This window comes from Enhydra lutris, unplaced genomic scaffold, assembly GCF_002288905.1.
Source record: "Enhydra lutris kenyoni isolate GAN:26980312 unplaced genomic scaffold, ASM228890v2 scaffoldscaffold23, whole genome shotgun sequence".
Taxonomy (NCBI): Eukaryota; Metazoa; Chordata; class Mammalia; order Carnivora; family Mustelidae; genus Enhydra; species Enhydra lutris.
Genome location: NW_019154107.1, coordinates 19,827,311 through 19,855,265, shown reverse-complemented (window position 1 = coordinate 19,855,265; position 27,955 = coordinate 19,827,311). Strand labels below are relative to the sequence as shown.

The 27,955-nt window shown below is 45.5% G+C and overlaps 1 protein-coding gene across 1 annotated transcript in view; it reads left to right on the top strand.

Annotated features, from left to right (window-relative positions):
- Positions 1-27,955, top strand: part of LOC111150491 (sushi repeat containing protein, X-linked) — a 122,535-nt gene that overhangs the window by 34,547 nt on the left and 60,033 nt on the right. Inside the window, exons 2-4 of the mRNA XM_022507964.1 lie at positions 16,502-16,561; positions 22,233-22,424; positions 23,928-24,104. Coding sequence (XP_022363672.1) covers positions 16,502-16,561; positions 22,233-22,424; positions 23,928-24,104 — 429 coding nt within the window. The remainder of the gene's footprint in view (positions 1-16,501; positions 16,562-22,232; positions 22,425-23,927; positions 24,105-27,955) is intronic.

Sequence of the window (27,955 nt, the reverse complement as noted above, 5' to 3'; positions counted from 1 at the left end):
GACAAATGCCTTAGTTGATCTGTTTAGCAAAGCTTACTCTGTCATCAGTTTGGGATCCCTAGATAAGTTCTGTTATATGGTTATTTTCAAATTCTTTGCTACCTACAGAAGAAGATATATTTTACATCACAATCTAGAACACACACATACATGCACACTGTAAGTCATCCAGTCCAAGGCTCTTTCAGCTGCCAGAGGCACCATTATTTTGGGTACCATGAAAAAAAAGTGATGCTGATTCAGTGATGCCCTCCCATAGATTATAAAGGTCATCACCATGAGTTTACAGAAATTAATTGTAAAAAATGTGCTTCCTAGAATCCATGAAATGTTATATATATAATATATGCATATATATATATATATATGTATATATATATATTCCGTACTATATATATATTACAGAAACAAAAGCTTCATAATCCTTTTCTGTGTAGAGTGTGTTACTAGTATTTCCTTTTTTTTTTAAACCTATCCTGATCTAAGGTATTTTTTTTAAGATTTTATTTATTTATTTGACAGACAGAGATCACAAGTAGGCAGAGAGAGAGGGGGATGCAGACTCCCTGCCTAGCAGAGAGCCCGATGTGGAGCTCAATCCCAGGGCCCCGGGATCATGACCTGAGCTGAAGGCAGAGGCTTTAACCCAATGAGCCACCCAGGTACCCCGTGATCTAAGGTATTTTATTCAAAATAAGCTGGTCCCAGTAAATTTGTTCAACATCACACATGTGTTTTGTTTTGGGGCATGGAGCCCAACATGGGGCTTGAACTCATGACCCTGAGATCAAGACCTGAGCTAAGATCAAGAATTGGACGCTCCACCGACTGAGCCTCCCAGGAACCCTGCACATATGTGTTTTATTTTATATATATATAGAGAGAGAGAGAGCGAGAGAGCGAGAGCGCGCGCGCATGAGCACAGCAGAGGGAGAGGGAGAAACAGACTCTCCAACGAGCAGGGAGCCTGATGCGGGACCCATGATCTGAGCTGAAGGCAGACAGTTAACCGACTGAGCCACCCAGGCACCTACACACATGTTTTAAAACTGAGCTATGGTATTGTTTTGAAATAAGGAATTGGAGGTGATATGCCGAGACTGATTTCTTATTCCAAACCAGATGTCATGCCATAGGTTGGCCATTCATTTCACTCAGATATGAATAGATGGGCTACTGCTTAAGTCAGAACTTTTGCTGGCAAGTATCTTGAACTAGCCATGGCAAAAAGGAGATTTTATCGTTTTATGTAAAGGCAGGGGTGTGCTGGTGGGCCCAAGAATACTGGAGCTAAGGACGCAAATACTCAAGCACCATGGACTCTCTCTTTCCCTTTTGTCTCTGCTTTTCTCTGGTGTTTTCATTCTCGTGGACTGGCATTTTCTTTGAGACTAACGTTTGTCATTGGCGACTACAGGGCTCATATCTTCCTTCTTTTTTTTTTTTTTTTTTTTTTTTTTTTTCGCACGACAATCCTCTGGAGGATCTGATTGTCCCTGTGGTCAGGGGCTAGGATAAAGCCATCTGCATGAGAACCACGTGGGTGGCACGGAGAATGATGCGATTCTTCAAAAGGAGGGGACTCATTTCACCCAGAAGGATGCCATAGATGCCCCTCACACCTAGACAGGGGGTAGCACCGGGCTTTGTGTCCTCGGGCTTAGCCTCCCCCAGTGAGTATTATGCAAGGCCTGAAGATGATCATTCTGAAAACCAAAGTGGCTGTTGGCTCAGCTCCGCCTTCCTTTTTTCCCCAGAGCGCGGGTCTCCCACGGAAGATAATCGTAACTGATAGCAGCCGGTGTGTGACTGTCAGTTCAAGGGCACTGGGTGAGAAATGGATGCTTGCACAATCAAAGAGAGAAGCTCCCCCAAAGGAAGCCATTCTACCTCCTGTCACGGGCAGAGCTGGTTAAATAAATCATGCATGAAGGCTTCAGGCTTAGTCCAGGTTTTCATCCTGGGGTGCTTGGGCTCCATTCTCTGCCAGGGAACCAGAGAATGTTGCCGAAGGACAAAGCCTCAGGTTTTAGCCGAGCATGCTGTGTCCTGTCCCTTGTAGACATTCTCATGCTGTTCATGTCAGGGCTGTTTGCCGAAAGTGTCTTTCTTCAACCTCCTCCCTCTTTCTGTCTTTCTCTATCTGCCGTTTAATCTATATTAAAATATCATTAGCTGTGCATTTATCTTTTTTAAAGGTTTTACTTGTTTATTTGAGAGATAGAGCAGGGAGGGGAGGGGCGGAAGGTGGGGGAGAGAGGGGGTCTGAAGCAGACTCTGCACTGAGCGCTGGGTTCGATCCCAGGACCCTGAGATCATGACCTGAGCAGAAACCAAGAGTTGGATGCCCAACCGACTGTGCCCCCCCAGGCGCCTCGTCTAGCATGCTCAGTACACACTGCTACACTTTTATTTTATTTTTGTAGTATCTTTCCTGAAGCCTGTTATTCTCAGTTTTGCCATGATGTGCCAGAATTTTGTAAACTATACCACTGGTTTAGTGCCAAGAATGATGTACCAGTTGCCACTGTATTTGGGCAGCTTTCTTGAATCTTAAATCAGTATTTGTTTCTGTAAGTACAGCCTTCACTAAGGGACGTGGGTGTCTCATTTGACACTGGCGGGATAGCTCGAACAGATCAGTAGTGTGTAAAGGCTTGAGGGGAAGAACCCTTTCTAGGGCCTCTTGGTGGAGGGGTACTTTGTTAATTTCACTGGGGCAGAAAGAGGAAATGAAACCCCACCATATTCCTTGAGGAGTCTGATATTTAGCTGGGAAGACAGATGAACCACATGGGTGGCGTAGGGACACACATCTGAAATGACTTCAGAAAATCCAAAGCAATATAAGATCAGCTCTAACTGAAAAATGTAAACAGAACATATCAGTGTGAAGAGGATTTAAAGTAAAGATTAGAGGGGCACCTGGGTGGCTCAGTTGGTTAAGCATCTGCCTTTGGCTTAGGTCACGATCCTGGGATCCTGGGATCGAGTCCCACATCAGGCTCCCTGCTCAGCGGGGAGCGTGTTTCTCCCTCTGTACAGCTCCCCCCCCCCCCCCCCCCCCCCCGCCTCTGCTCACACTCTCTCTTTCTCACGTTTTTTCTCTTTCTCAAATAAATAAATAAAATCTTAAAAAAATAATAGTAGCTCAGTGGGTTAAAGCCTCTGCCATCAGCTCAGATCATGATCCTGGGGTCCTGGGATTGAGCCCTGCATCGGGCTCTCTGCTCAGCAGGGAGCCTGCTTCCCTCTCTCTCTTAGCCTGCCTCTCTGCCTACTTGTGACCCCTCCCCCGTGTCAAATAAATATATAAAATATTTTTTAAAAATAGTAAAGATTAGAAAAGACAAACTAGAGCAACCAGGCTTTGAAATAGTTTTGAAAACAGGCAAGGGACTAAGAAAGAGAGGAAGGGCTTTTCAGGTTGGCTGTGTGAAGGAGGCATGAAGACAGAGACCAGTGGTTGTGAAATTGCACAAGGCTTATGGTCAGAAGAGTTCAGTCCTTCTTCCTCTTAAAATTGACATTCGCTTCATTCCCAGAGTGCAGACTGCAGGCACGAGCAAGGTGGCAGAGGGCTGCTGCCCTGCCAGCTTTACGTCCTAGTCCCTGGGTCGTCACTCCTTCTTGGGGTGGCTCCGAGGACCTGAAGAGGCAATGCCAACGAGAGAGAGAGGCTGGTGAAGTTTACTGCTGTGCCAGACTGATTGGTTATGACTAGTTGGAGGGGAAGGAGAAGGGCAAGCTGATTTGCTTGACTACAGTGAGCCCAACTCCAGGTTGAAGGTGAACCTAATTCGAAAGCACGTAGTGTACTGTACGGTCGCTCCCTTTTACAGATGAGCAAACTGAGGCTCAGGGAAGGAAAGTGGCTTCCCCAGTCGAGAACATACAGGTAGTAGAGGAACTGGAAATTGATCCCAGGGCTCTTCCAATTGCATCCTGCCAGCTAGGATGGCGACGGGCGGTTGAAGAAATTCAGGACCTGCTTGACTTCTCATGGCATGGGACATCTGTGTCCCGAACAAATCAGGGGGAAAGCAGCGGCTTCCGTCACTGCTCCTGGAAGCCTTTCTTAGATGGCTGCCTTCATTTGGAGGGAAGACACACAGAATGAACAGGACAAGGCCATTCTCTACGCGTTTTCAAAACATTCAGAATCACTGTTTTTCCAAAAGGCATATATTCTATGCATAGGAAGGCATATATTCTACCGTGGCCTATCATTAGGGTGAACGTGTTATTAATTGTCCACTTCTGAGTGTGAAAAGCAGCGCTGTTGATAATGCTGGGACAACAGACGCGAAATGGGACTATCTCTTGCAAACCAGGGACACCCTACCACGTACACACCCATGTAATTGAAACAAAGTTGCACAAAGTAGTATTCATCTTTAATATATGTAACAAAGTGTGATATTTTCTTTTTTAAAATTGAAGTATTGTTAACACGCAACATTACATTAGTCTCAAGTCCAGGATGTAGTGATTAGACGAGTCTATACAAGTCTATATGTGAATCTGTGCTCAGGACAGAGGTAACTGCCAGCTGTCACCAATGTTAATTACAACACCATTGACTGTATTGCCTATGCTCTCTATGCTGGACCTGTCATCCGTATGACATATTGATTAACTAGAAGCCTGCAAGCCTGTACCTCCCACTCCCCTTCACGCATTTTGCCCATCCCCCCTTCTGGCAACCATCAGTTTAGTCTCTGTATTTATGGGTCTATTTCTGCTTTTTGTTTGTTTTATTTTTTTGATTGCACATATAAGTGAGATCTGTGGTATTTGTCTGTATCTGACTTATTCCATTTAACGTAATGTTGTCTAGGTCTATCCATGTTGTTGCAAATGGCAAGACCTCATCCTTCTTTATGGCAGGGTACAATATTACTCTGTAATATATAATTACATATGTAATATATAATGTGTACATATATATATATATGTACCACATTTTCTTTTTTTTTAAGATTTCATTTATTTATTTGACAGAGATCACAGGTAGGCAGAGAGTCAGGCAGAGAGAGAGGAGGAAGCAGGCTCCCTGCTGAGCAGAGAGCCCGACACGGGGCTCGATCCCAGGACCCTGGGATCATGACCTGAGCCGAAGGCAGAGACTTTAACCCACTGAGCCACCCAGGCGCCCCCACATTTTCTTTATATACCATATACATATATATATATATATATACACCATATCTTCTCTTCCTCTCTCTCTCTCTCTCTCTCTCTCTCTCTATATATATATATATATATATATATATAAACAAACCCACAGCCACACCACACCTTCTTTAACCATTATCTATCCATGGACACTTGAAAATCCTAACATTTTCAATTCTATTTCCCTACAAAAGTACCATATGACCCATTAAATTGGGTTGAAAGTTTGCAACACCCAACTCTAGTTGATTGTTGGTACATGTGAGGGGCTTGGGATGGTGATGGAGAAAGAAAAAGAGGGGGGGCGTATGGTGAAGTGAATGTCTGAGATGTACTATAAACTTGTGCCTTCTGAACATTTTGATAAATGTGCTTCCCCAAGAAGGACACTGGTAACAAACATTTTCTTCCATCTATTCCTCATGATTCGCGAAAGGTTTAGATCGATCTTTCTGGAATCCATATGTTCCACTTGGAGCATGTCTCCTCCTGGTGTACTTGCTCCCCCCACCCCTACCCGCACCCTTTTCCTTAGCTTTGGGCTTTCATCTGTTAGCCTGCCACTGATTTAGAACAGTAAGGCTTCCAAGGACAAGTGGCTCATTTATAGTTTCTGGCCCTCTGTGTACTTTTTCTGGGCCTGCATCTTGAAGTTGAAGCCGATGGTCTTGTAGAGCTAGTGTTGTCTCTGCTGCACTCCTTTAAACACACACATTTATACACAGCATCTGGACATCGCTCGTCTGTCTTGGAACTTTGCCAAGACCTAACAGAGCAGATCTTGCCTGCCGGTCAGGCATGTGGGACTCACTCCTGCCCCTCCTCAGTGGCCTCCCATATATTAAGAAACATTTGTAAAGTTATCCATGGAGGAGAGAAGGGTTAGCACTTTCCCCTCTGTCTCCCCTTCTTCAGGGTCCCCCAAAATGTTTGAACACTCATACGTGTGCTACCAAAAGCCACAAAATGAGAGACTTGGGAATAATACTTCACAGCAATAAAATAACTTTCTGTAGGTTCCCACTTTGTAAAGATCTTGAGATTATGAAGGCATATAGGGGAACACAGAGATTTTCCAGCCTCAAAGGATATGCTATGGTAACATATTGAACCCGAAAGTCACTTTTTCCTAAATAAATTTTATCATCTGATCATCTGAATCCATTGACTAAATTTGACAATAGTTTATTTTACTACAGAGGGTTGAGTACGTGACCTTTCCTGATATTTACACACACACACACACACACACACACACACCATACAAGATGGTTTAGATGGAGGAATTTGAAAACACACAGAGAAAACTTTGGTAGCGCCGACGCTCCTAACAATGCTTAATGCATTAAAAAAAATTCTTGAAAAACTGATCAGGCCAGATAAAAGTTTGTCACATTTTAATATTTTTACCAGAAGCTCATTGACATGCACAGTGTCTCAGGGCACTAGAAGCCTAATTAAATAGAAGATGTGATTGTGAACCATCAAATAAGAAGCCTCTAAAAAAAACCAAGGATGGTAGTAATTATTTTATTTTAATATGGTATTTTGAAAACATATACATATGACATTTAGCCTTTCCAGCAACCCTATGAGGCATGGCCAATTGGGGTATTTGAGTTTTAGGGAGATTCAATGGCTGTCTTAACTTGGTTCCCTGGAAGTTGAGCCTGTGGTTTGTTGACAGACTGTTCTCAGGGAAAACCTATAAGTGATGGAGGGGAGCAAACGAGAGCCAAGCAAGGATACGGTCTCAGGTCAGGTCTAGCACCAGAAGATGCTCAAAAACTTGTATTCCGCAGGATTGCCCTCCCGCCCCCATCATTTTAAAAAATGAGGTTAAATTGGGGGCACAAAGTAGTCACTATTCTATAGAAATTCTGAAATCTGTCTGCCCAAATTTTGGTAGTTACTTGGTCATGCCTCACAGTCTAGAAAGAATTCTTTTTTTTTTTTTTTAAGATTTTATTTATTTATTTGAGAGAGAGAGAGAGCAAGAGCAAGAGAGAGCACACAAGCAGGGGGAGCAGCGGGCAGAGGGAGAAGCAGGCTCCCTGCTGAGCAGGGAGCCCCACTTGGGCTTGATCCCGGGAGCCTGGGATCATGACCTGAGCTGCAGGCAGACGCTCAACCGACTGAGCCACCCAGGCATAAAGAAGATTCTTTATGATTTTTCCTACCCTCTTGGCTCTTTATTCCACCCTCTGAGCATGCTCTCTTTTCTCATGAAAGGTCACATCTGTTGACAGCTAAGCAGTCTTGTGAGCCTGCTTCCTGACCGGAGAATTCTGGGAGTCCAGAGACCTCCCCTCATTCTGTAATGTTTCTGTTTCCTCAGTCATGCCAGGGATATTTCTGCGTGTGTAACTTATTAAGAATGCTGTGGGTCTCCTGTGAACCTTCTTGGAGTTCCTTCAACTAGACAAAAGCCATACCCACACATTTTAGAGATATAGACTCTTTTCTATTTGATTGAGAGGCTCTATGAGACACATCCTTAATCTCTTTCAGGGGCCTATTGTATGACTGAAGGGATTCTGAGTCACCATCTTGATTTAACCAAGGATTTGACAGTCATATCTTTGGCTTCATCTTTAGACTGTGTTTTCCTGGCAGTGCCCCGGATTTGATCTTTGTTCATAAGCCATCCAAATGCCCTTTATACTTTATTATGGCTGCAGTATAAACCCTTTGGCAAATCATTTGCTAGCACTAAATCGTCTGGTTCCCACAAATACCCTATGGCTTCCAATAGTACACAGTGCATTTTTCTGGGGTGCCTGGGGGGCTCAGTCAGTTAAACATCCTGCTCTTGGTTTTGGCTCAGGTCATAATCTCAGGGTCGTGCGATTGAGCCCTACATTGGGCTCTTTGCCCAGTGTGGGGATTCAGATTCTCTTTCCCTCTCCCTCTGCCCCTCCCCCGCCTCAAAAAATAAAATAAATAAATTTAAAAAAAAAGATTTTATTTATTTATTTGACAGAGACAGAGATCACAAGTAGACAGAGCAGGCAGAGAGAGAGGAAGGGAAGCAGGCTCCCTGCCAAGCAGAGAGCTCAATGCGGGGCTCGATCCCAGGACCCTGAGATCATGACCTGAGCTGAAGGCAGCGGCTTTATCCCACTGAGCCACCCAGGTGCCCAATTATGGAGACTTTATTTTAAGATTTTGTTTATTTATCTGACAGACAGATCACAAGTAGGCAGAGAGGCAGGCGGAGAGAGAGAGAGAGGGAAGCAGGCTCCCCGCTGAGCAGAGAGCCCGATTTGGGGCTCGATCCCAGGACCCTAAGATCACGACCTGAGCCGAAGGCAGAGGCTTTAACCCACTGAGCCACCCAGGCACCCCAAAATAAATACAATGTAAAAATACGTTTTTCTAAACATCCAGATCTCGCCAGGATTGTCACATTTCTACTTCATGCACTGAAGCTGCACCGAGCAGGGTAAACCATCGCAGACACAGGAGCATAAGGACACATGATTTATGTGTCATAAGAAACTTAAGGGAATTTTTCTCATCCTTCCAACACTTGTTGACTACCAATTCTGAATCCTATGCTAGATATACAAGACATATTAGACGTGGTTCTCACCACTGTGCTATTTAGAGACATAATTTATCTTCATAGTTTTCTTCTTCTTTTTTTTTTTTTTTGACAGACAGATCACAAGTAGGCAGAGAGGCAGGCAGAGAGAGACAGGAGGAGGAGGCAGGCTCCCTGCCGAGCAGAGAGCCCGATGCGGGACTCGATCCCAGGACCCCGAGATCACGACCTGAGCCAAAGGCAGAGGCTTTAACCACTGAGCCACCCAGGCACCCCATAGTTTTCTTCTTGAATTAAGTCTAGACCTATGCTGTCTAGCATGATAGCTACTAGCCACCTGTGGCTATTCAAATTAAAATGAAATGACATAAAACCACTCTGTTTTCCTGTTGTACTAGCCATATATTTCAAGCGCTTAATTGACCCCATATGGCTAGGGGCTACCCTGTTGGCCAGCACAGATAGAAAACATTTCCGTCATTGCAGAAAGCTTCTATCGACATCAAAATCTAGGGAAAAACAATAAGATCTAGTAAAGGTAAGGTTTTATCTCTGCGTTAAATATATTTCTCTCTCCTCTTCTGTACTAAAATCAGTCAAATATCAAGGAGATACTGCATATGTCCTCAGTAAACATTCAAACATCCTTTAAAATAAAGAATGTTGGCTAATTGAACATAATAATAAAAAAATTTTAAAAAAGAATGATATAAAACTGTGGTTCTTAATACATTCTGGATCACAGACCCTTATTAAAAATCTACTGAAAGGGGCGCCTGGGTGGCTCAGTGGGTTAAAGCCTCTGCCTTCGGCTCAGGTCATGATCCCAGGGTCCTGGGATCAAGCCCCACGTCGGGCTCTCTGCTCCGCAGGGAGCCTGCTTCCTCCTCTCTCTCTCTCTGCCTGCCTCTCTGCCTGCTTGTGATCTCTGTCTGTCAAATAAATAAATAAAATCTTTAAAAAAAAAAATCTACTGAAGGTTAGCAGCTTTTTCCCCTGGAAAGTGTATTTATGTAGCAAAAGGCATGCCCGATTACAGGGGGTTCATGCACTTCGCGCACAGAGCCTTTCCGCTGATCCTCTAGGAGGCCGGGGACTCAGATTAAGAATCTCTATTGTAAAGGGAATTTTATTTTGCTATTGGCTTTTGAAATAAAATTGATGATGCAGTTTGCTATTTAATACAATGACTTTTGATAATAATAAGAGTATATTTAGAATAATGAGGAGGAAGGGAAAAATAGAAATTTCCTACCAAACACTAAGAATGCAGAGCTGTCTTCAAAATAACTAAAAAATAAGCCCAGCCCTTTGAGTTAAAAATATAACATAGAACCAGCAGATCTGTCCATTTGGATCATGTGTCACAATCAATAAAGAAATATAGAGTTTTAGCAAATTGGCTGTATTTTCATTAGTCTCCAATGCTTCCCCCCACCCACCATGAGAACACGTTTAGGGTGACGAAAGGAGTATTCTCCTAGCCTTCTAAAACTGAAGTTCCTGATGTAATTCTAATACATATAATAGATATTTCTTAAGAGTGATTTGGTGCCTCAATGATACGTGGACGTTCAGAATGATAAGGTGGGGTTCAGTTGACCAGAAAGACCCTTATTTGAACTTTGGAGGAGAGGAGTGGCTGTTTCTTTGGAATTCTGTTGACGTAGATGAAGTTTCTGCAAGGAGAGCAGAATTATAAATGGAACTGGCTCCAGGTATGGCTGAGGGACAGAAGCCTTCATGGCACCGAGTTTCTGATTTCTGAGCCAATGTTGAATTTGTGTTTGTGTGGAAGAAGCAATGAAGCATTCTTTCCAAAGAGTGGTAATCCGAACCATATGAGGACTGATTAATGGTTGTCATAATAAGACCTCAGTTAACCAGAATTCTAGAGGGATAGACTTTTCATAAATCAAGAAGAATGTGTTAAGGACCCTTCCTCTGTCCTCCCCACTGCCCTCTCTTTTTCTTCTTTCCTTTCTTTTCACTGTAAACCTGTGGAATATCCCCGATATGTATGAATCTCTTTTACTACTTATTAAACTTTAGTAAGTAAAATCTGCTGCATGTAAGTTAGTCTTTGGTCTGATGGCATCCTTCCCTATGTCCATTTTGTAGACTGGTTATTATTTTTTATAGAAGTCGATGTGTGAGTTTAGGCTGAATATAAACTGTACACTTTCAGAGGGGGATGGCTAGTATTCATTTATTTTCTTTTCCCTTCTTTTATCCCGTTAGTAATAGGCAGTTAATTTCCCATTCATTTGTGTATTGGTTTGGATACAATCAGTTACAAGTAATAAACAACGTTCTTTACAGAAGATTAAATCAAAAGGACATTTATTGTTGACCTAACAAGAAGTCTGGAGGTAAGATGTCTGAGCCTGATTTAGTAGCCCAATAAGGTATATCACAGACCCCAAGTTCTTGTTATCCTTCCACCGTGTCAACCACAGCTAAAAATCTTTAGAAGTCCCAACATCTTATCTCATGGTTGCAAAAGGGCTGCCATAGCTTCTGGCATTCACCCTTACACAATAGCTTCCAAAGCCGGAAGCGAGGAAAGAGGGCAAAAGACTTTTCTCCCTGGGCAGTTTCCTCTTTCATCAGAGAGAAAATCTTTCCCATATTCCCCATCCCCCCAAATTGCAATTCTTCTTTCTTGTCAATGGCCAGTCCCAAGTTTCATGCCTACCCTGGCAACGGTCATTGGCAGAAGGCGATTTGTGGTTTAAAGTCATGGTCGTTCGTCTCCTGGGGAAAGGCACATTGCTGCTGAACAGGACCTTGCGGGTCTTTTAGCAAGAGAAAAGAGGAGAATGGCTACCAGGCCACCGATCAGCAGCTTTTGGTACACCCAGATTGGTCTTGCTTTTGGGGGTCCCACCCTTCCCTGGCATACCAGCCGTTGGACCACGAGAAGGCCATTTGTTGTTGGGCTGTCAGTGCTAGGGAGAGCCATGCTAGTGGCTTGGGATCTAAGCGGAGGTGGGTGGACCAGTGTCTGTGAGCTGTGGCTAGTCAATTTTTTCATCAGGGTAACCTCTGCCAGGATTCTGAATTGAGGTGATCTGCATTATCTGTCTCGCAGTCTCTAAGTTTAGTAAAAGCAACAGTGAGAATGCTTGTCTCCCCTTCTGGCTCATTATAAAGACCCTCGTCACAGTGTAACCTAGAGGTTTCCTCTCTTGGGCAAACATCTCCCATTTTCCCCATGACATGTGAGTGGAGCTCGTGCTCTTTGACTTGAGCTAGTGGTTTGACCATACACGGAGTGTGCTCCTAACGGCCCTGGAGGCAAGGAGCGGGGTCGGAGCTCACAGTGGGAGTTACGCGGGTGCAGGTGAAGGTGATCTACCCAGAGGGTAGAAGTTCAGCTTCTGGCAACTGGTCCTGCACTTGCTTGTGTGGCAGTCCTTTTAGATGCGCATCAGGGCTTTGGGATGTGAAGACTTGCAGCGGTGGGGAATGAACCAGAATGAACCACAGTCCACCAGGTGCAGTCTTTCACAATTGTCCAGTACATTTTTAGAAACTTTAAAGTAATGATAGGGTCAATGGAGAAAACCTGAAAAGCAGAGAATAAAGGGGGAAATTTTCACCCATGAGTTCTGCTCAAGCATGGAGGCTTCTGGTATGTTGTTCCAGCCATCTTCCCCATTTCTTTCCTTTTCTCCCTCCTTTCCTCTCTTCCTTTTTTAAATAAGGAAGTAATTCAACTATAAGTAAACGATTCACCCTGTAGACTCAACTGATATTCATATTTTCTTCAGATTTTTTTCTTGCTAAGATATAAGATGTCAGTGGCCCCCATGTATAGCATGTACAGCATCCTCTCTGCCCAGAGGAAACCACTAATCTGAAGTTGGTGTATATTTTTCCAACCCATTATCAGTTTCCTGCATATCTATGGAAAACATATAGTAGTGATTTTTGCATTTGAAGATGTGATGTAATTGACGTCACACTATTTATTATGTAACTTGCTTTTATTTACTGTCCATCATTGTGTTTGTGATTCCACCTTGTTTCATGTAGATGGAATTCAACCATTTGAGTTGTGACAGCTGTCTATCATTTGAACACCCCCCCCCACCTCCCCGTTTCCTTCTAGTAATGGGTTTATACAGTTGTTGTTACTAGAGGCAGTGCTGCCCTGAGCATTCTAGCGCATGGCTGTCTTTGCATTATGTGGGAGTTCCTGAGGCCGTCGTCTAACAGTGGGAGGGCTGGGACGCCTGGGTGGCTCAGCCTTCGGCTCAGGTCATTGTCCCAGTGTCCTGGGATTGAGCCCGCGTCGGGCTCTCTCCTCAGTGGAGAGTCTGCTTCTCCCTCTCCCCTTGCCTGCCGTTCTGCCTACTTGTGTTGCCTCTCTCTATCTCTTTCTCTATCTCTCAAATAAATAAATAAAATCTTTTAAAAAAATAAAATAAAAGTGGGAGGGCTGATTTGAAGGTTAGTTTCAAGTGCAGTGCCCAGGATATCTTCAACCTCATTGTACCAGCTCTACTCCACTGACACAACATCCTTGCCGGTGAGGTTTGTGCCGATCTGATGAGTGTGAATTGGAATCTTGTTCTATTGCACCTTGATGACCAGCGAGGTTGAGGATTCTTTCATATTAACATGTTGTGGCTCCAAATCCAGGAGTTTTGTGCGTATGTATCCTTTTTTTTTTTTTTTTTCCAGGGGACTCTTTCCTTTCTATATCCTGGATAGTATTTCTGTCGTCTGCATGGCAAATATTTTCTCCCAGCCTGGCGCGTGTCTTTAAACGTTGCTTATGTGTTTCTTATTGCACCGAAGTTTTACATTTTAGTGTGGTGAAGTGTAGCAGTATTTTCCTTTATAAGTGACGGTTTGTACGTTTGATTTAATAGTCTTTCCCTAACTCATGACCATGCAGATGGTCTGCATTTTCCCCCAAATGTTTGGCTTTCAAACGTGGGCCTATAAACTCTCTGGAAATGATTTTTTTGGTATGGTGCGAGATAGGACTCTTATTATTTTTTTTGTATGTGCATATCCATTTAATCCTAGCATATTTATGGACCATTCCCCCTGCTGATTACAATCCTGCCAATTTGGCACATGTGTGTCAGTGTTATATTATGTGTGTGCGTGTGTGTGTGTGTGTAGCTTTATACTTCATTCTGTATGTAGTTTACAATATTTGCTTTTCTGCTTAGTTTTATTTCATGTACATTTCCCTATTCCAAACTTGGTTAGTGAATATATAATAGCTTGTTGATAAAGGATAATTTGTTTCCTCATTCCCCTATTAAATTTTCCCTGTAATAAATAATATATGAAGAAGGTGTCTTAGAATGCTGATGGACCAGCAGGATGGGGCTGTACACCTGCCTCTCCAATAGGTCCCTTCCCTTCTTTATGGAGGGTACCCCTGCCCCCTTGCGATTACACATCTCGAGCTGTTTGTCCATGAGTGAGTGTCGTGGTGGTCCCAGAGATGCCCGGACCAGACGTTACTTCAAGGAAGGACCAGTGGTCTCAGCTGGAGGCAGTGCTGGTCTGGGCCAGTCATCAACTTTCAGCCCCTTCAGAGATAGCCTCTGTTGTTGGAAATGCTTGACCCCTGTTCACATCCTTCCAACACAGGCCCTACCATTTCTGCCCAGCCTGAAAGTCTGTCATTGGGCTGCCATCAAAGCTTGACTTCTTCTCTCCAAACCTGCTTCCTTCGTATCCCTTTCATAGGTGTTGATGATCCCTAATAAATTTCCTGTGCCCCAAACTCCATCCCAAAAGCTACTTTCCAAAGAACCCAACCTGTGACAGTTGTCCTCTTTGCTTTGAACCAGGAATAAGTCCAGAGTCTCTTACTGCCTAGGTAGATTGTATGGAGGCCAGGATGACTGGGGGGGAAAGGGAAGTGCTCTTAATGAGGTAGATCTCTTGACCCTTACTGGGAGATGGGCCATACGGAGATGAAGAATCCAACAGTTCTTAGAGAATTCCAGTCCAGCTCTGAATGTGGAGAGAAATGGAGACAGGGTGGGAGGGGAGGGACAGCAGATTCTGAAGCACTTCTAATATATTCAGAATGTATTTTAGAAACTAAGCTTCTTTGAGTTACATGCATAATAAAGTTTATTTTCCATTGTGAAAGTAATACATGTTTATAGTAGAAAATTTAAATAAGAAGAAAAACATCCAGTTATCATAGGCTCTTTGATACATTATTTTGAATTTGATTGTTTTACATTGTTATAAATCACACCATTTATATAATTTTGCTATGACACATTGTTCACTTAATGTGATAACATAAGTTTTTTCCACACCATTGTATCTTTTTATAAACATTATTTTTAATGGCTACATGACATTACAATCCAATGAATGTACTATGGTTTATTTAACCATGAGATTGACTACTTGGTCTGTTTGTAGTCTTCTGCTATTATAAGTGACATGGCAAGAAAGTCTTGGTGTGTAAAATTTTTTTCCAATATTTAGTATTCTTTCCTTGGGATAGATTCCCAGGAGTGGAATGACTGACTGGATAACGGGGTTTGAACATGGGCTTTTGATTTATTTTGTTAGATCGCTTTCCTGAAGGGTAATACTGGTTTTCATGTTCACTTTTTGATAGTGAGAAAGGAACAGTTTGTGTAACTTTGTACCTGTCTTGGTGGCCAGAGAGCTAGTGAACCCTGGAACAAAGGAGAACATGGAACTGGGCTTGTCTGGTTGGGGAGTTGGGGCCTTTTTCAAATGGACATGGTCCAGGCTTCCTCAAGTTCTGACTTTGAATTTCCACTCTATCTCTCATCCGGAATACATGTGGAGCAAGGACCATTACTCCTTTCCTTCTCCTGTATGGGGATTTGAAAAATCTCATAGTAGAGAATGCCCTCCTTGCCTTTGTCTGTTATGCTTGCAGGCCCCTGTAGGTAAACATGGGACCAAGATGGTGCCAACTCCATGGTCAGTGATCAGACCGGGAAGTCTAGAGGGAAAGATATGATATGTAAATTTAAGACTCCGATTTTGAAGTTTGGGCCCCGGTACTACTTTAAAGATGAAGAACCTACCACTTACTGGAATCCAATATTTAATATTCTAAAAATGATTCAGTTCCAACTTCCAAATGAGTTTAAATCTTTAAATGCAGACTTTCTCTCGGAGGCTATGGTTTTCAAGGATAGCAAGACTCATTAAGAAACTTTACTTCAGCGATGCCGTGGTGAGAGGCTCTAAATCAACATCCAGATTGTTGATTTCGGCCCTCATTTCCTACAAGTATACCAAAGTAGCCTTGTAGTTCTTCTGTCATTAAGAGATTTGATTTTCCTCCTTATCCTCCACCCAAATTCATTTCACAAGACAGATGGACTTTCAGATACCACAAACACTCAGTTTGACTGAGTTTTCTCTGACTGCTGGAGAAAATGTAGGCCATGTCTGAGTCACACACATTTTACTGCGTGTCCCCTGGCATGAGAGTCATATACATTGGCGTCTTCTCAGAGTGAAGTTGACTTTCTATCCTGAGTCCAGAATTTCAGTTGGCACGTGGTGATTCCAAAAACAGTTGGAGGCTCATTTTGATTGGCTCTGGCAATCTCAGCCCAGCCAGGTTCACTCTGAGAGGTCCCCTGTCCCTTCATGAATGGCCATGGAAGCTTTCACTCTCGGCTCTGCGTTCTAATTGCCCCTCTCGCATGACTGTGCCAAAGCAATGCTTCAAAATAGTCATCCATATCAGTTGGCTTTTCTTGCTGCAGTTTCTGTTCTTTTTTATTGTAGGATCTGGAGACTCACCGCTAGAAGACGATGAAGTTGGGTATTCACACGCTAGATATAAAGGTGAATGCTTTGCTTGTGTGCTAATGAGGGACCTGCTGGTGCCAGGAGAACTTTCCTTTTTGCCTTGCAGAGCAAACTATAATAAAGTGACCAGACAACCAACACATTAAAGTGCGAAATATATTGAAAAATAAATAAGCTTATGCTCCCACTTAAAAAAAATGAAAAGAAAAAAAGAAAAAGCATTTAGAATTTTCTGAAGTGCTGTCCTTCAGCACCCAGTGGTCATTTTATTCTCCTAAGTTTCTTTACTGTCTTTACCTCTGCAAAGCCAAGCTCTAGCTGATGAAAGTGAAAATCAAGCCATGAATTCTGCCTGATTCATACATTACGGCTAGAATGGTCCAGAGTAAACCACCCAAGGTCAGATCTGGACCCCATGCTGCTAATGTACTGAGATGAATGGGGAATGAGGAAACTTGATTTTCATAAGCTCATTTCACGGTGCTCTGAGTCCAGCTTGGCTCCTGAAATGATTAAGTAAAGTGTGTTGTCCAGTGAAGCTTTAAACTCATGATAAAGAACTCCATCTCTACACACATCCGGCCATCCACCCCCCACCAGGTATAAAAAGCCTAATCAAGAGCTTCTATGCAGGCTCAGGTAAGTATGTCCACAGATGTTCCTACTGGTGAGTCGTTTCTCTGAAACTTAAGGAGCCCTTGGAAAAGGGAAGGTAAATTGAGATTGAGACTGAAGAAGAATTGGTTAATAAAGTTCTGTTGTGGCATCTCGCCCAGGAAACTTGCCCACAGTCTAGCAAGAGGACACTGCCCTGCTCTATGGCGACGTGTCTAAGCTGTGGGAGAGGCAGGGTAGTACTGGTCAGCCTTTGGTCGTAGAGAGTCCTTTAGCTGTTTTCCACAGATGTAAACAATCTAATATAATGACTGGTGCCTATGTCCAGGTGTATTTCCCACCATATTCCACATTTTCGTATGCTCTGTGAATGCAGACAGACCCTCATTCTATTTTTTTTAAACATTTTATTTATTTGACAGAGAGACACAGCGAGAGAGGGAACACAAGCAGAGGGAGTGGGAGAGGGAGAACCAGGCTCCCCACTGAGCAGGGAGCCCAGTGTGGGGCTTGATCCCAGGACTGTAGGATCATGACCTGAGCCAAAGGCAGACACCTAACAACTGAGCCACCCAGGTGCCCCCAGACTCTCATTCTTATACACAACCTCTACATTAATTGCCTCAGGAATTAACCAATGAAGTAAAGGACAAGCTTGTTAATGAGATGTTTGGAGGAAGGAGGTATTTTGATTCCGCATGCTTCTTAATTGGGGATTTTTAAAAAAGATTTTTATTTACTTACTTGAGAGAGAGCTAGCGAGAGAGACCACGAGGAGGGAGAAGGGGCAGAGGGAGAGGGAGAAGCAGACTCCCCACTGAGCAGGGAGCCCAGTGTGGCGCTCCATCCTGGGATCCCAGGATCATGACCTGAGCTGAAGGCAGACGCTTAACCAACTGAGCCACCCAGGCACGCTGAGGGCTTAAAAAATTTTTTTTTGAGTTCCTTGTTGAAAAATCTTCCTAAAACACGTGCATGCACATATGGCCCTTCACTTGTACAGTAGAAGTTGTCTAGTGCCCTCGGCTCGTTGTTCCTAATGTTAGCCCTCTCCTCACAGCAGTGCAAGTGTGGGAGGTAGACCAGATGGCTAGTGCCTGTCCTAGAGTTTTAGGAATAAAACTGTCTTAGGAAATTGTTTTTATTGTCAGTTTTTTTCAGTTGTTTGTTTTTGTTGTTGTTGTTGTTTAGTAACCTCTATACCCAACCAGGGGCTCGCACTCACAACCCCGAGATCAGGAATCGTAACCTCTTCTGACTGAGCCAGCTAGGCACCCCAGTTTTCTTTTTTTAAGTTTTAATACTTTGATGCAAACCATTGTAAACAGAGGGTTTAGCTCTAGCTCCTCGGGTCCCTGCATGGTGTCTGGCACAGAGCACTTACTCAATAAGTATTCTTGAGTTAAAGAAAAGAAGAAAGTGAGATGGAATCAACGTTTCTGGTGGCCCCAGAATGTGGCAGGCATTGCTTTTTCGATTCTCTTGCATGGAATGCCATCATATGATCACACTGCGGGAAGGGGGAAGGCATGTGGAATATATATCATTATTTCTTATTCAGATGAAGGAACCACTGATCAGAGAGGGTAGGTGACTTGCCCAGAGTCACACAGCTAGCCATATTGCATTGAGGTCTGAAATCCAGCTGTTTTAACTCAATGGCCAGAGTTTGCTAATGGCTCCTCACTCGTCTGCTGTAAGACACTGTCTATCCCAGGAGCTCCAGTTAACTGGGGTGCTTACCACTTCGGCCTGGGGGCCGAAAAAGCTTTCCCGAATAATCAGTTTAGATTTCTTCCAAAATAAATCCTGTCTTAACGGAAGCAGCATAAGAGCTTTCTTTTGCTGAACCTCTGTGGTAAACATTTTGCTCGTCCACTTCAACTCACGGTGCTTTGGTGCACTTCCGATTCAAGTCACTCACTACCATTTTAATTATTATTACTGCAGGGCTGTTAAACTGTCAACATATCTTCTAGAGATTTCTCTTGGAAAGCAATCCAAAAGGAATTCCTTTTGCGAGTAAATGAGAACAAGATTTTTTTCCCCACATGTTGACAACGGTGCACCATTTGGAGGTACAGTCAGCACTTCCGGGAGGATTTGAGGACTCAGAATATGGGACATATTCCTGCAATTTTCAATTGCATTGAAAATATTATCTTGAACTAGATGAACTCGTGATACATGTATACCCAGGTCATCCTCTCCCGGACCTGCTGGCCTTCGATATTTGTCCTGGGTACATGTGTGGAAAAGCCAACTGTAACACGTGTGCTCAAGGGAAGGTATGCTGCTTCCTGGTAGCTTCTTCGAAAATCGTGTCCCTCCTGAAAACGTCCAGGAGCTGGAGAATGTGAGTGTTTTCAACGTGTGAGTGAAGGACAGGCTGAAAATTGGACACGCTTCCCGGGTTTCCATCGGTGGAGTTGTGATCAGGACACGGAATGCACAAAGGATTTGCCCTGGGCTGGAAGGGTTACCGGAGTCTACTCCGTTATCAGCCAGAAGAGGGAGGAAGGAGACAGGCATGGGTAGGGGGTCGGCAAGGGGTAAGGCAGAGTTTGAATTCTACAGCTTTAAAGCTGGATGATGGCACTTCGAAAAGAACTTAATCCACTCCTGTCATTTCTAGATGAGGAATCTGATTCCCTGAAAGATTGAGTGACTTGCGCAGGGCTGCTAGGAGATGACAGAGTTGGAACGGATGCCCCCCGGGGCTTTTGCCTCTGCCTGGTCTTGAATGCACCATACCCTGCCAGCTCAGTACGTTTTCCTCCTCCCTCTCTCTGTGTCCCTGGTATTCACCCCTCCCTCGCCACCCTTCCCCCACCCCCAGTGGGGGCTTCACTTTCTCTGGAGAGAGAGGCAGGAAGGGGGACCCAGTCAGCAAGAGGAGGAGACTGGGGATGGGGAGCACAGAAGCCTTGCTTTGTTCTAGAAGGAGAACAAGACATGCAGGGAAAGTAAGAGGAAACGAGGCAGTGGGGAGGTTAAGGAGGAGGGGTGGGAGATAATAAAGAGGTAAAAGGACAGATGATTTTTAAGATTTTTTTTAATACCACGGAAGTCCTCTGCCGAACTATAAAAAATGCTTCTCTGAGACCCAAAACAACTGGTGTATATTGGAGTTTCCTTGTAGGTGATCTTGCCTATTACAGTTGGAAAAGAAAGGCAGAGAGAAGGAGAGAGAGAGAGAGAAATATACCCCACTTCCAGTAGTCACGGAAGTCAGTAGGGTCCAGATCTCACTTCTGTTTGAGTAGTAGGCACCTGTGGATTTTTCCAGAATTTATCTTAAGATCTTTTGATGACAGAAGAAATATCCACAGCTTGGCATGCTAAGCAAACACACCCCAAGGGCTTCTCATTTACCTGTGATCTTGAAATCTAGTTTCATGGCTTACCTGGAGCCATCACCAAAGAAGGAACCAGGGTATTTAAAACTGGTTCAAGATTCTTTTATACTTAAAGAAAATAATGGAGACATGTATGCTGTTTTGTACTTGACTTTGGGGTCCAGATTGTTCTCGTGTAAAACTGTTAGCACAGACTGTGTGTGTAAAATCCAGAGGAATGAAACTTGGTTCAACGAAGGTCTGCAGGCCTGGGGCAAGCTCCTGTAAGTCTGCGCCCACAGGGTCGAGCCCACAGGACATGCCTTATGTGCTTGAGTCCTGACTGTAGGCCCCATGTGGCTGCAGTCTGCACACATATTATAGGATGAAAGTATTAGCCAAAGGAGTTGTGAAGGCGCAAAAGTGAAAAAGCCGTCTGTGCACAAGCCCTGGGCATGGGACCTGGTCTTTGGGACTGAGAAGCAGTCAGAAACACGCCGTCAGAAAATTCCCTGGACAGTCAGACAAGGTGTCCTCCTCCTCGGCCACATGATGGCGCACGCACCCCGCTCACAGACAGCTCAGGGGCCCGAGTGGCGGGAAGAGCCAGGCAGCCTGAGGGAGGGGGGCTCCTACACCTGGCATCCGTGAGACAGCCACCGGCTGGCTTGAGGGAGCTTGGCCCTGGTCCCCATCAATTGTGCGGTGGGCACTGTGGGAACTTGCCCACCGGGGAGCTAGCCTTGCCCTAACAATGTTACAGCTTTCAGCAAGCACCTTCCAAAGGCACCGGAGAGAGGTTCTGATTTATCAGTGTGATCCTATCTGTGCTCTGGGCAACTCCTAGCCCCAAATCAAGTCACCCTGGTATTCTGCCATTTGGGAACTTTGCCATGTTCCTGAAGAGGGGGCGTAACTGGGGACATCTGAAAAGGGGGTTGCTTCCCTATGAGGAGCAAGTGTTCTGTGATTTTAAGCCAAAATTATATCCCACGGCAAAACCCTAGAAATCGCAGCTTCATTCACATGAAGTAAAATAGTATTGTGAGTTTTTACAGAGAATATGCATGCAGATTTGGAAAAACTCTACCCAATTAGTGACTCCCCTGCCACTATGCACAGATGGTTGGGGTTAGGATTTGCAATGATACCCGTTGCCCTCCAAAGAATTCTGTTACCTCCTTCAGAGGTAAAGGAAAAGGAGCAAGCATTTATTGAATAAGTGCTATGTGCTGGGCGCTGTGCTAGGTGCTTAATATGCATTAATGGGTTCTGTTTGTTCTTCTTAGTGCCCCTGTGACAGAAGTATAGGTATTGACCCAGAAAGGTTAAGTAACTTGTCCAAGACCACACAGTTAGTAATGGAAGAACCTGGGTCTGTAGTCAGATATGTCTGATACCTAGTCCTATAATCATAACCTCCCCACCCAGAGACACCTTAAAGACTCCTTTTTAAAAGATTATTTATTTATTTGAGAGAGATAGACAGAAAGAGAGAGAGGGAGAGGGAGAAGCAGGCTCCCTGCTCAGCAGGGAGCCCAGTGTAGGGCTTGATCCCAGGACTCTGGGATCATGACCTGAGCCCAAGGCAGACCCTTCACCAACTGAGCCACCCAGGTGTTCCCACCTTAAACACTCCTTAAAAGATTCCAAAACCTGGGGCAAAGCCAGCCAGGGACTTGGAGAAAGAGGAGACCCATTTTCTAAAGTTGTGCTGTCCTATCTCTCCCCACCTTTGTTTCTGCCACCTGCAGATACCCCGTGGTGCTCCCCCATCAAGGTGAAGTATGGGGATGTGTACTGCAGGGCCCCTCAAGGAGGATACTACAAAACAGCCCTGGGGACTAGGTGTGACATTCGCTGCCGGAAGGGCTACGAGCTGCACGGCTCTCCCCAGCTGGTGTGCCAGTCGAACAAGCGGTGGTCCGACAAGGTCATCTGCAAGCGTGAGTAGCCCGGCCCAATCAGGACCGAAGTTCTTGTGTTCTGAGATTAGGGCTTTTTTGTTTTTGTTTTGTTTTGTTTTTTGTTAAAAAACTGAAGGTTACATGGTCTCTGATAAGAAAAACTCCCCCTGGTGGACAGACACCAGTGGGTTTGGAAGATGTGGTTGGAAGAGTGATGACACCTTTCAGACCGGAGAGTGTGATGGACTGTTTGGGCAATGGGGGCGAGTACAGAGGTTGTGTTTGTTCAGGACATGCTAGCCAGCCCCTGGAAGTGTGCTGGGGATCTAGAAACAAGACACACACAGGCTCTGCCGTCAAAGGTCTCAGAGTAGCAGCAGAGAGCAGGGGAGAGGCGCACATCGCACCAGAAGCACCAGGAGAGGGAGAAGTCACTGACTTGTGTCCCTAGGGACAGTCTGGAAGTGTTCTCCCGAGGAATGGAGGTTCGGGAGGCAGGGCGAGAGACTGTAGAACACTATCCTGGGAAAGCAACTGTGCCTCGGGGGAGAAAGAAGACTGGGAGAGCATTTCAGGGGCTGACTTCCAGCTTGAGGAAAAATCACCTCTCATTTGGGCCACTCCAAGAGGCCCAGCATTGTTGAAGCACCTATGAGATGCCATTGTGATTCAAAACAGACACATTTATTGAGCACCTATTGTATGCCAAGCATCTGCCCTGTGTCCAGTTTCTGCAACAAGTCTACTTATAGGGGTGCCGATACTACAGCCATGTGTCCCAGCCCACGTGCACTATGCACCACAGTAACCGTGAATATATAGTAGGCTCTGAGGCCCTGCTCCTACAGGACTGGGCCTTTTTTGAGGCAGAGAGAGAGCATCCCCACTGGGCCCCTAGCTGCCCAGGACTGACTGGTAAAGGATTAGGGAAGCCCAGTTTCCTTGCCTGGAGGCAGGCCAAACTCCGGGACTTGCCCTGCCAGGGCACCTTCCCTCCCCTATCCTACCTTCTTCATCCCTCACTGGTCTCCCTTGGGAGCCCTTTCTTTCTTTTTTTTTTTTTTTTTAAGATTTTATTTAGTTATTTGACAGACAGAGATCACAAATAGGCAGAGAGGCAGGCAGAGAGAGAGAGGAAGGGAAGCAGGCTCTCTGCTGAGCAGAGAGCCCGATGTGGGGCTCGATCCCAGGACCCTAAGACCATGACCTGAGCCGAAGGCAGAGGCTTAACCCACTGAGCCACCCAGGCGCCCCTTGGGAGCCCTTTCTAACTAAATCACTTGCACACAAATCCACATCTCAGGGTCTGCTTCTGAGGAACCCAACCTAAAACAGTGGCTCAGCTGGGATGCCAAGCCAAGCAGGTCCCATAGGAAACAGTGGGCCCCTTCTGTGTGGCACGCGGCCACCCCTTTCTTTCTCAGATTCTGTCCCTTGTCTTTCAGTTGACTTGGCACTCGCTGTGTTTTCAGCATTTCTGGACTCTGAAAGACTACGGACAAAAACTAAGAAGCGCTGAGTATCCGGTTTTCTCTTTTTCAGAAAAGCGATGTCCCACCCTGGCCATGCCGGCGAATGGAGGGTTTAAGTGCGTAGACGGCGCCTACTTTAACTCCCGGTGTGAGTACTACTGCTCACCAGGGTACACGTTGAAAGGGGAGCGGACGGTCACGTGTATGGACAACAAGGCCTGGAGTGGCCGCCCAGCCTCCTGTGTTGGTAAGAAAATACCAGTCTTCGCGGGGCACATACTTTGGGAGGAGCAAGGTGTGTGTGCGTGTGTAGTGGATTTTAAAGGAAATGTCAACAACCCGGATGACCCAGCTTTGATTTCTGAAGCTCTCTTCCTCCCTACTTCTCAGGATTTTAGCCCAGACCTAACATCAGTCTGTAACTTGGAGTGGACCTGATAGCCCATGGCTTCGTCCGACTTTTGTTTCTTTCTCAGTTTGCTAATGAGACCTCTGCAGACTGGCAGAGGGCTGCCTCTGTCCAGGGGATCTGCCTGTGGCACTGAGCAGAGTCATTGACATTTGCCAGACCGCCCTGAAGAGAACACCTATGTGCCTTTCAGCTGACAGCCGGAGTTCATTTGTTGTCGATGATTGTGGTCAGCAAGCACTCCAAGTGCTAAGCTGGGATTTGGAAATGTTACCTGACTCAGGGTTTGTTGAGAAGTGGTTCTTACGGTGTGGTCCTGGGAGCCTGCAGCAGCCTTGAGAACTCTTTAGAAATACAAATTCTTGGCCTCATTACAGATCTGCTGAATCAGAGGCTCTGGGGATGAGGCCCAGCACTGTGTGCTTTAAGGAGCACCCCACCCCCATGCATTCTGGGCATTCTGAAAGGGCTTCAAGAGAGCCACTGATAGAAGACAGTACTTCTCAAACTTTAAGGTGCATCAAATCACCTGGAAACGTTGGTGAAAATGCAGATTCAGCAGGTCCGAAGTGGGGTCTAGCAACTGGCATTTTCTCAGGCCCTCCAGGGGATTCTGATGCTCTGCAGTTTGAGAACCTGCCTTAGAATATCAAATTTGGGCAGAACTTTAATACCTTTTTTCTCCAAATTGTGCCCTTGGACCAGCAGCATTAGCACCAGCAGGAAGCTTATTAGAAATGTCACATGGTGTGACCCATCCCAAACCTGGCAGATCAAAATCCACATTTTAATAAGCTCCCCGGGGGATTCCTATGCCCTTCGCACACTGAAGGAGACCGCTCTAGGACAGTGGTTTTCAACTCTGGCTTCTATTTAAATCTGAGTCACTGGGGCTCTGGTATTTTTCCAAACCTCCTTCCACGTGGTTGAGAACCACCATGCCAGAGGACCGTTTACTCATAAACTTTTAGAGCTGCCAGGAACCAGCCTTCCAGAACATTCTACTCCCTTCCTCTAGTCTACAGATGAAGGCTGAGAGGTCACCTGTCCTACTCAAGGTTGCATAGAACCAAGCCTGTGGCTCCAGGCTCTCAGGCCCAAAGTCCCTGAATCCAGAGACAGCTCTGACACTAAGCTAAGGCCATAGGCCCTATGAGGCTGGCTCCTGTGCTGTTGGGATCTGACCATCCTCCTGAGAACCGGTCAGCTCAGTCTGCCCATGTGCTTTACCCCAAGGACTCCTTTCTGACTGCTCATTGTCTTGGGGCATATGCTTTGGGGCGGGGGGAGACTGAAATCGGATGCCTCCTGGGGACAGAAGTACAACAGCAACTCCTCTAGGTTTGTCCCAGGGGTGTCGTTGTGAGAGCGCGGCTGTCCGCGGTCCTCCCTGGCAGCCTTTTTCACTCTGCAGTTACGTGGGGACAGAGCTGTAGCCAAGGGACCTTGCCCAAGGTGTGACAGAAAACCCCGTTCTGTCCGAGCCACAGCCTGGACCGCACCTAGTATCCGTTTGACGTGAGCAACCCGTCCAAAGAAACTCCGATGCTGACTCAGGTTTACTCAAGGCTTCTCTCTTTCTAGGACATAGGTAGGAGTTTGTCTTGGTGGGTAATTGGGAAAACAGACACCACACTAGGTACTCCAAACAGAAGAGAATTTCCTATAGAGAATGGGTTAAAAAAAAAATCTGAAAAGAGCCAGAGGAACAAAAGAGGAAAAACACTATTACCCGAGATGAGTTACAGCAGAAAGCTGTGCCGACCGAGGGCTGGAGGAGCAAACATTGGCCGATGGCTCAGGAGCCCAGGAAGCCCTCTCGGAAGCTCCCATCACAAGCATAATGGCCTTCCGTTCCCAGGACGGTGCCTCCTGTGGGCAAACCTGCCTGGCGCCCAGCTGGCAGGAGGAGTCTGGGAAATAGAATGTTGAGACTTTCAGTGCGGGCAGGAACGGGGAGATTATAGAAAACCTAAACACCAAGGGATTGTTGGCCTCAGTAACTTTTTCTCTGAGGCTTTTGGCCCCTGGCCTAGACTCACCATAGTTCTCAGTGGGCAGAGGGCCCCACAGTTCTACTCATGCGGCGCTGGGGGAATGGTGGTGAGGGCGTGCGCCTCTGGGAGAATGGGACCCAAGGCCAGAGGTTCGGGTCAAGGGCCCCTCACAGATGTCACTTTCAGTGTCTCCCCTGTGACTTGGTGTGTGTGCAAGCTAGCGCCTCAGAACCACCACTCAGATTTTCTCAGCTCTCCTCCCTCGCGTGGGAAAGGGCAGAGGTGGACGGGAGGAGAGGAGATGCTTGAGAATCTTTCTGGAGGCAAGCGTTGGTGACGACTCCTCTTGGGATCACACTGATCAGGTGTCCAGATTGTGTGCAGTCGTGGAAAGAACGTGCTGATTGTTCTCAAAAAGCAACAGGCATGGCTTAAGCTGGACCAGATGGGGCTGGAACCTTCCCAGAGGGAGAAAGAACTAAGCAACGAACCCCAGTTTTAGGGGATTTATCTTAGAGTTTGCCAGAGCAAGTCTCAGGCATGCTGCAGAGGTGGGAGGGGATCTTGTGCCTACAGTGAGGGTACGGGAGTGACAAAAGGGGGGACCCGTGAGCCACAGGAGAGCATAGAGTTCCCAGGAAAAGGAGACAAACGGACAGTGCAATCAGGCAGTTCTTTTCCAGTAAGACACCAATAAGCTGGAGTCCATCCTCAGTGAATGTGACACCAGGGATGTCCTTGACTCTTTTGGCTTTAAATGCATTACATAAGTTTAATCACTTTGTGGGTGTGTTGGCAAGGCTAGGGGGTCCTTGAGCATAAACCAGAGCCTCAGCCTATTTTAGATGCTGACACATGGTGGCTGAGTAGTTCCCAAATTTCCACACAACTTCTAGCACTGCATCTTGGCCAGAGCTTTCCTGAGTGCTGAGAAATCATCCCAGCTCTCCTCCAGACCCGGAGGGAAGAGCAAACCCTGGGCTCTCTTTTGACGCTGAGGCGGTCAGTCCTGTGGTCTGGCTAATTCAAAAGTGCCAGCAGTTAAAATTAATTCTCTCCTGCAGACCACAGGCTGGCACTGGATTCAAACCCATGGTTATTTCCGAAACAGCTATAGAAAGAAGTCAGGGAAGGGGAAGAATTGTACTGCAATCGCAGGAGGGTAAAGTATTTGAAGAGCCACAACCGCAATATATAAAAAAAGAAAACCTTGGAATGAAACAGCTATTGTTTTAGGGGATGTTTTTTCTTTCTTTCCATTTGTAGTTATTTTGGGTTGCACTGGCAGTTAGATAGAACAATGGACGGTGAGAATTATAAGTCCTCATCTAGAAACCAGATTTTGAGTTGAAACCTGATTTCTCCTTTAGACCAACCCTATGTCCTGGGCCAAAAGAGGAAAACATTAAAGAAAGTCTAAAAACCACAGATAATGAGAACCCAGCGGGTGTCTTTTGACATGCAAAGAGCCCCAGTTAGCTGTTTTAACAAACGACAGTGTGCAAACTGAGTGGGTTTCTGGAACTGCTCCCTGCTTGTTTTCTGCTACCTCCAGAGTAGAATAGATCAAGAGAGTTAGCACAGATGAGATTCTGGAATAAAAAATTCTCTGAGATTACAGATACCCATGCACAGTGATGGCATGTTCTACTGGCTTCTCAACTGTCTGACAGCTGGGCTCACCCGCTGACG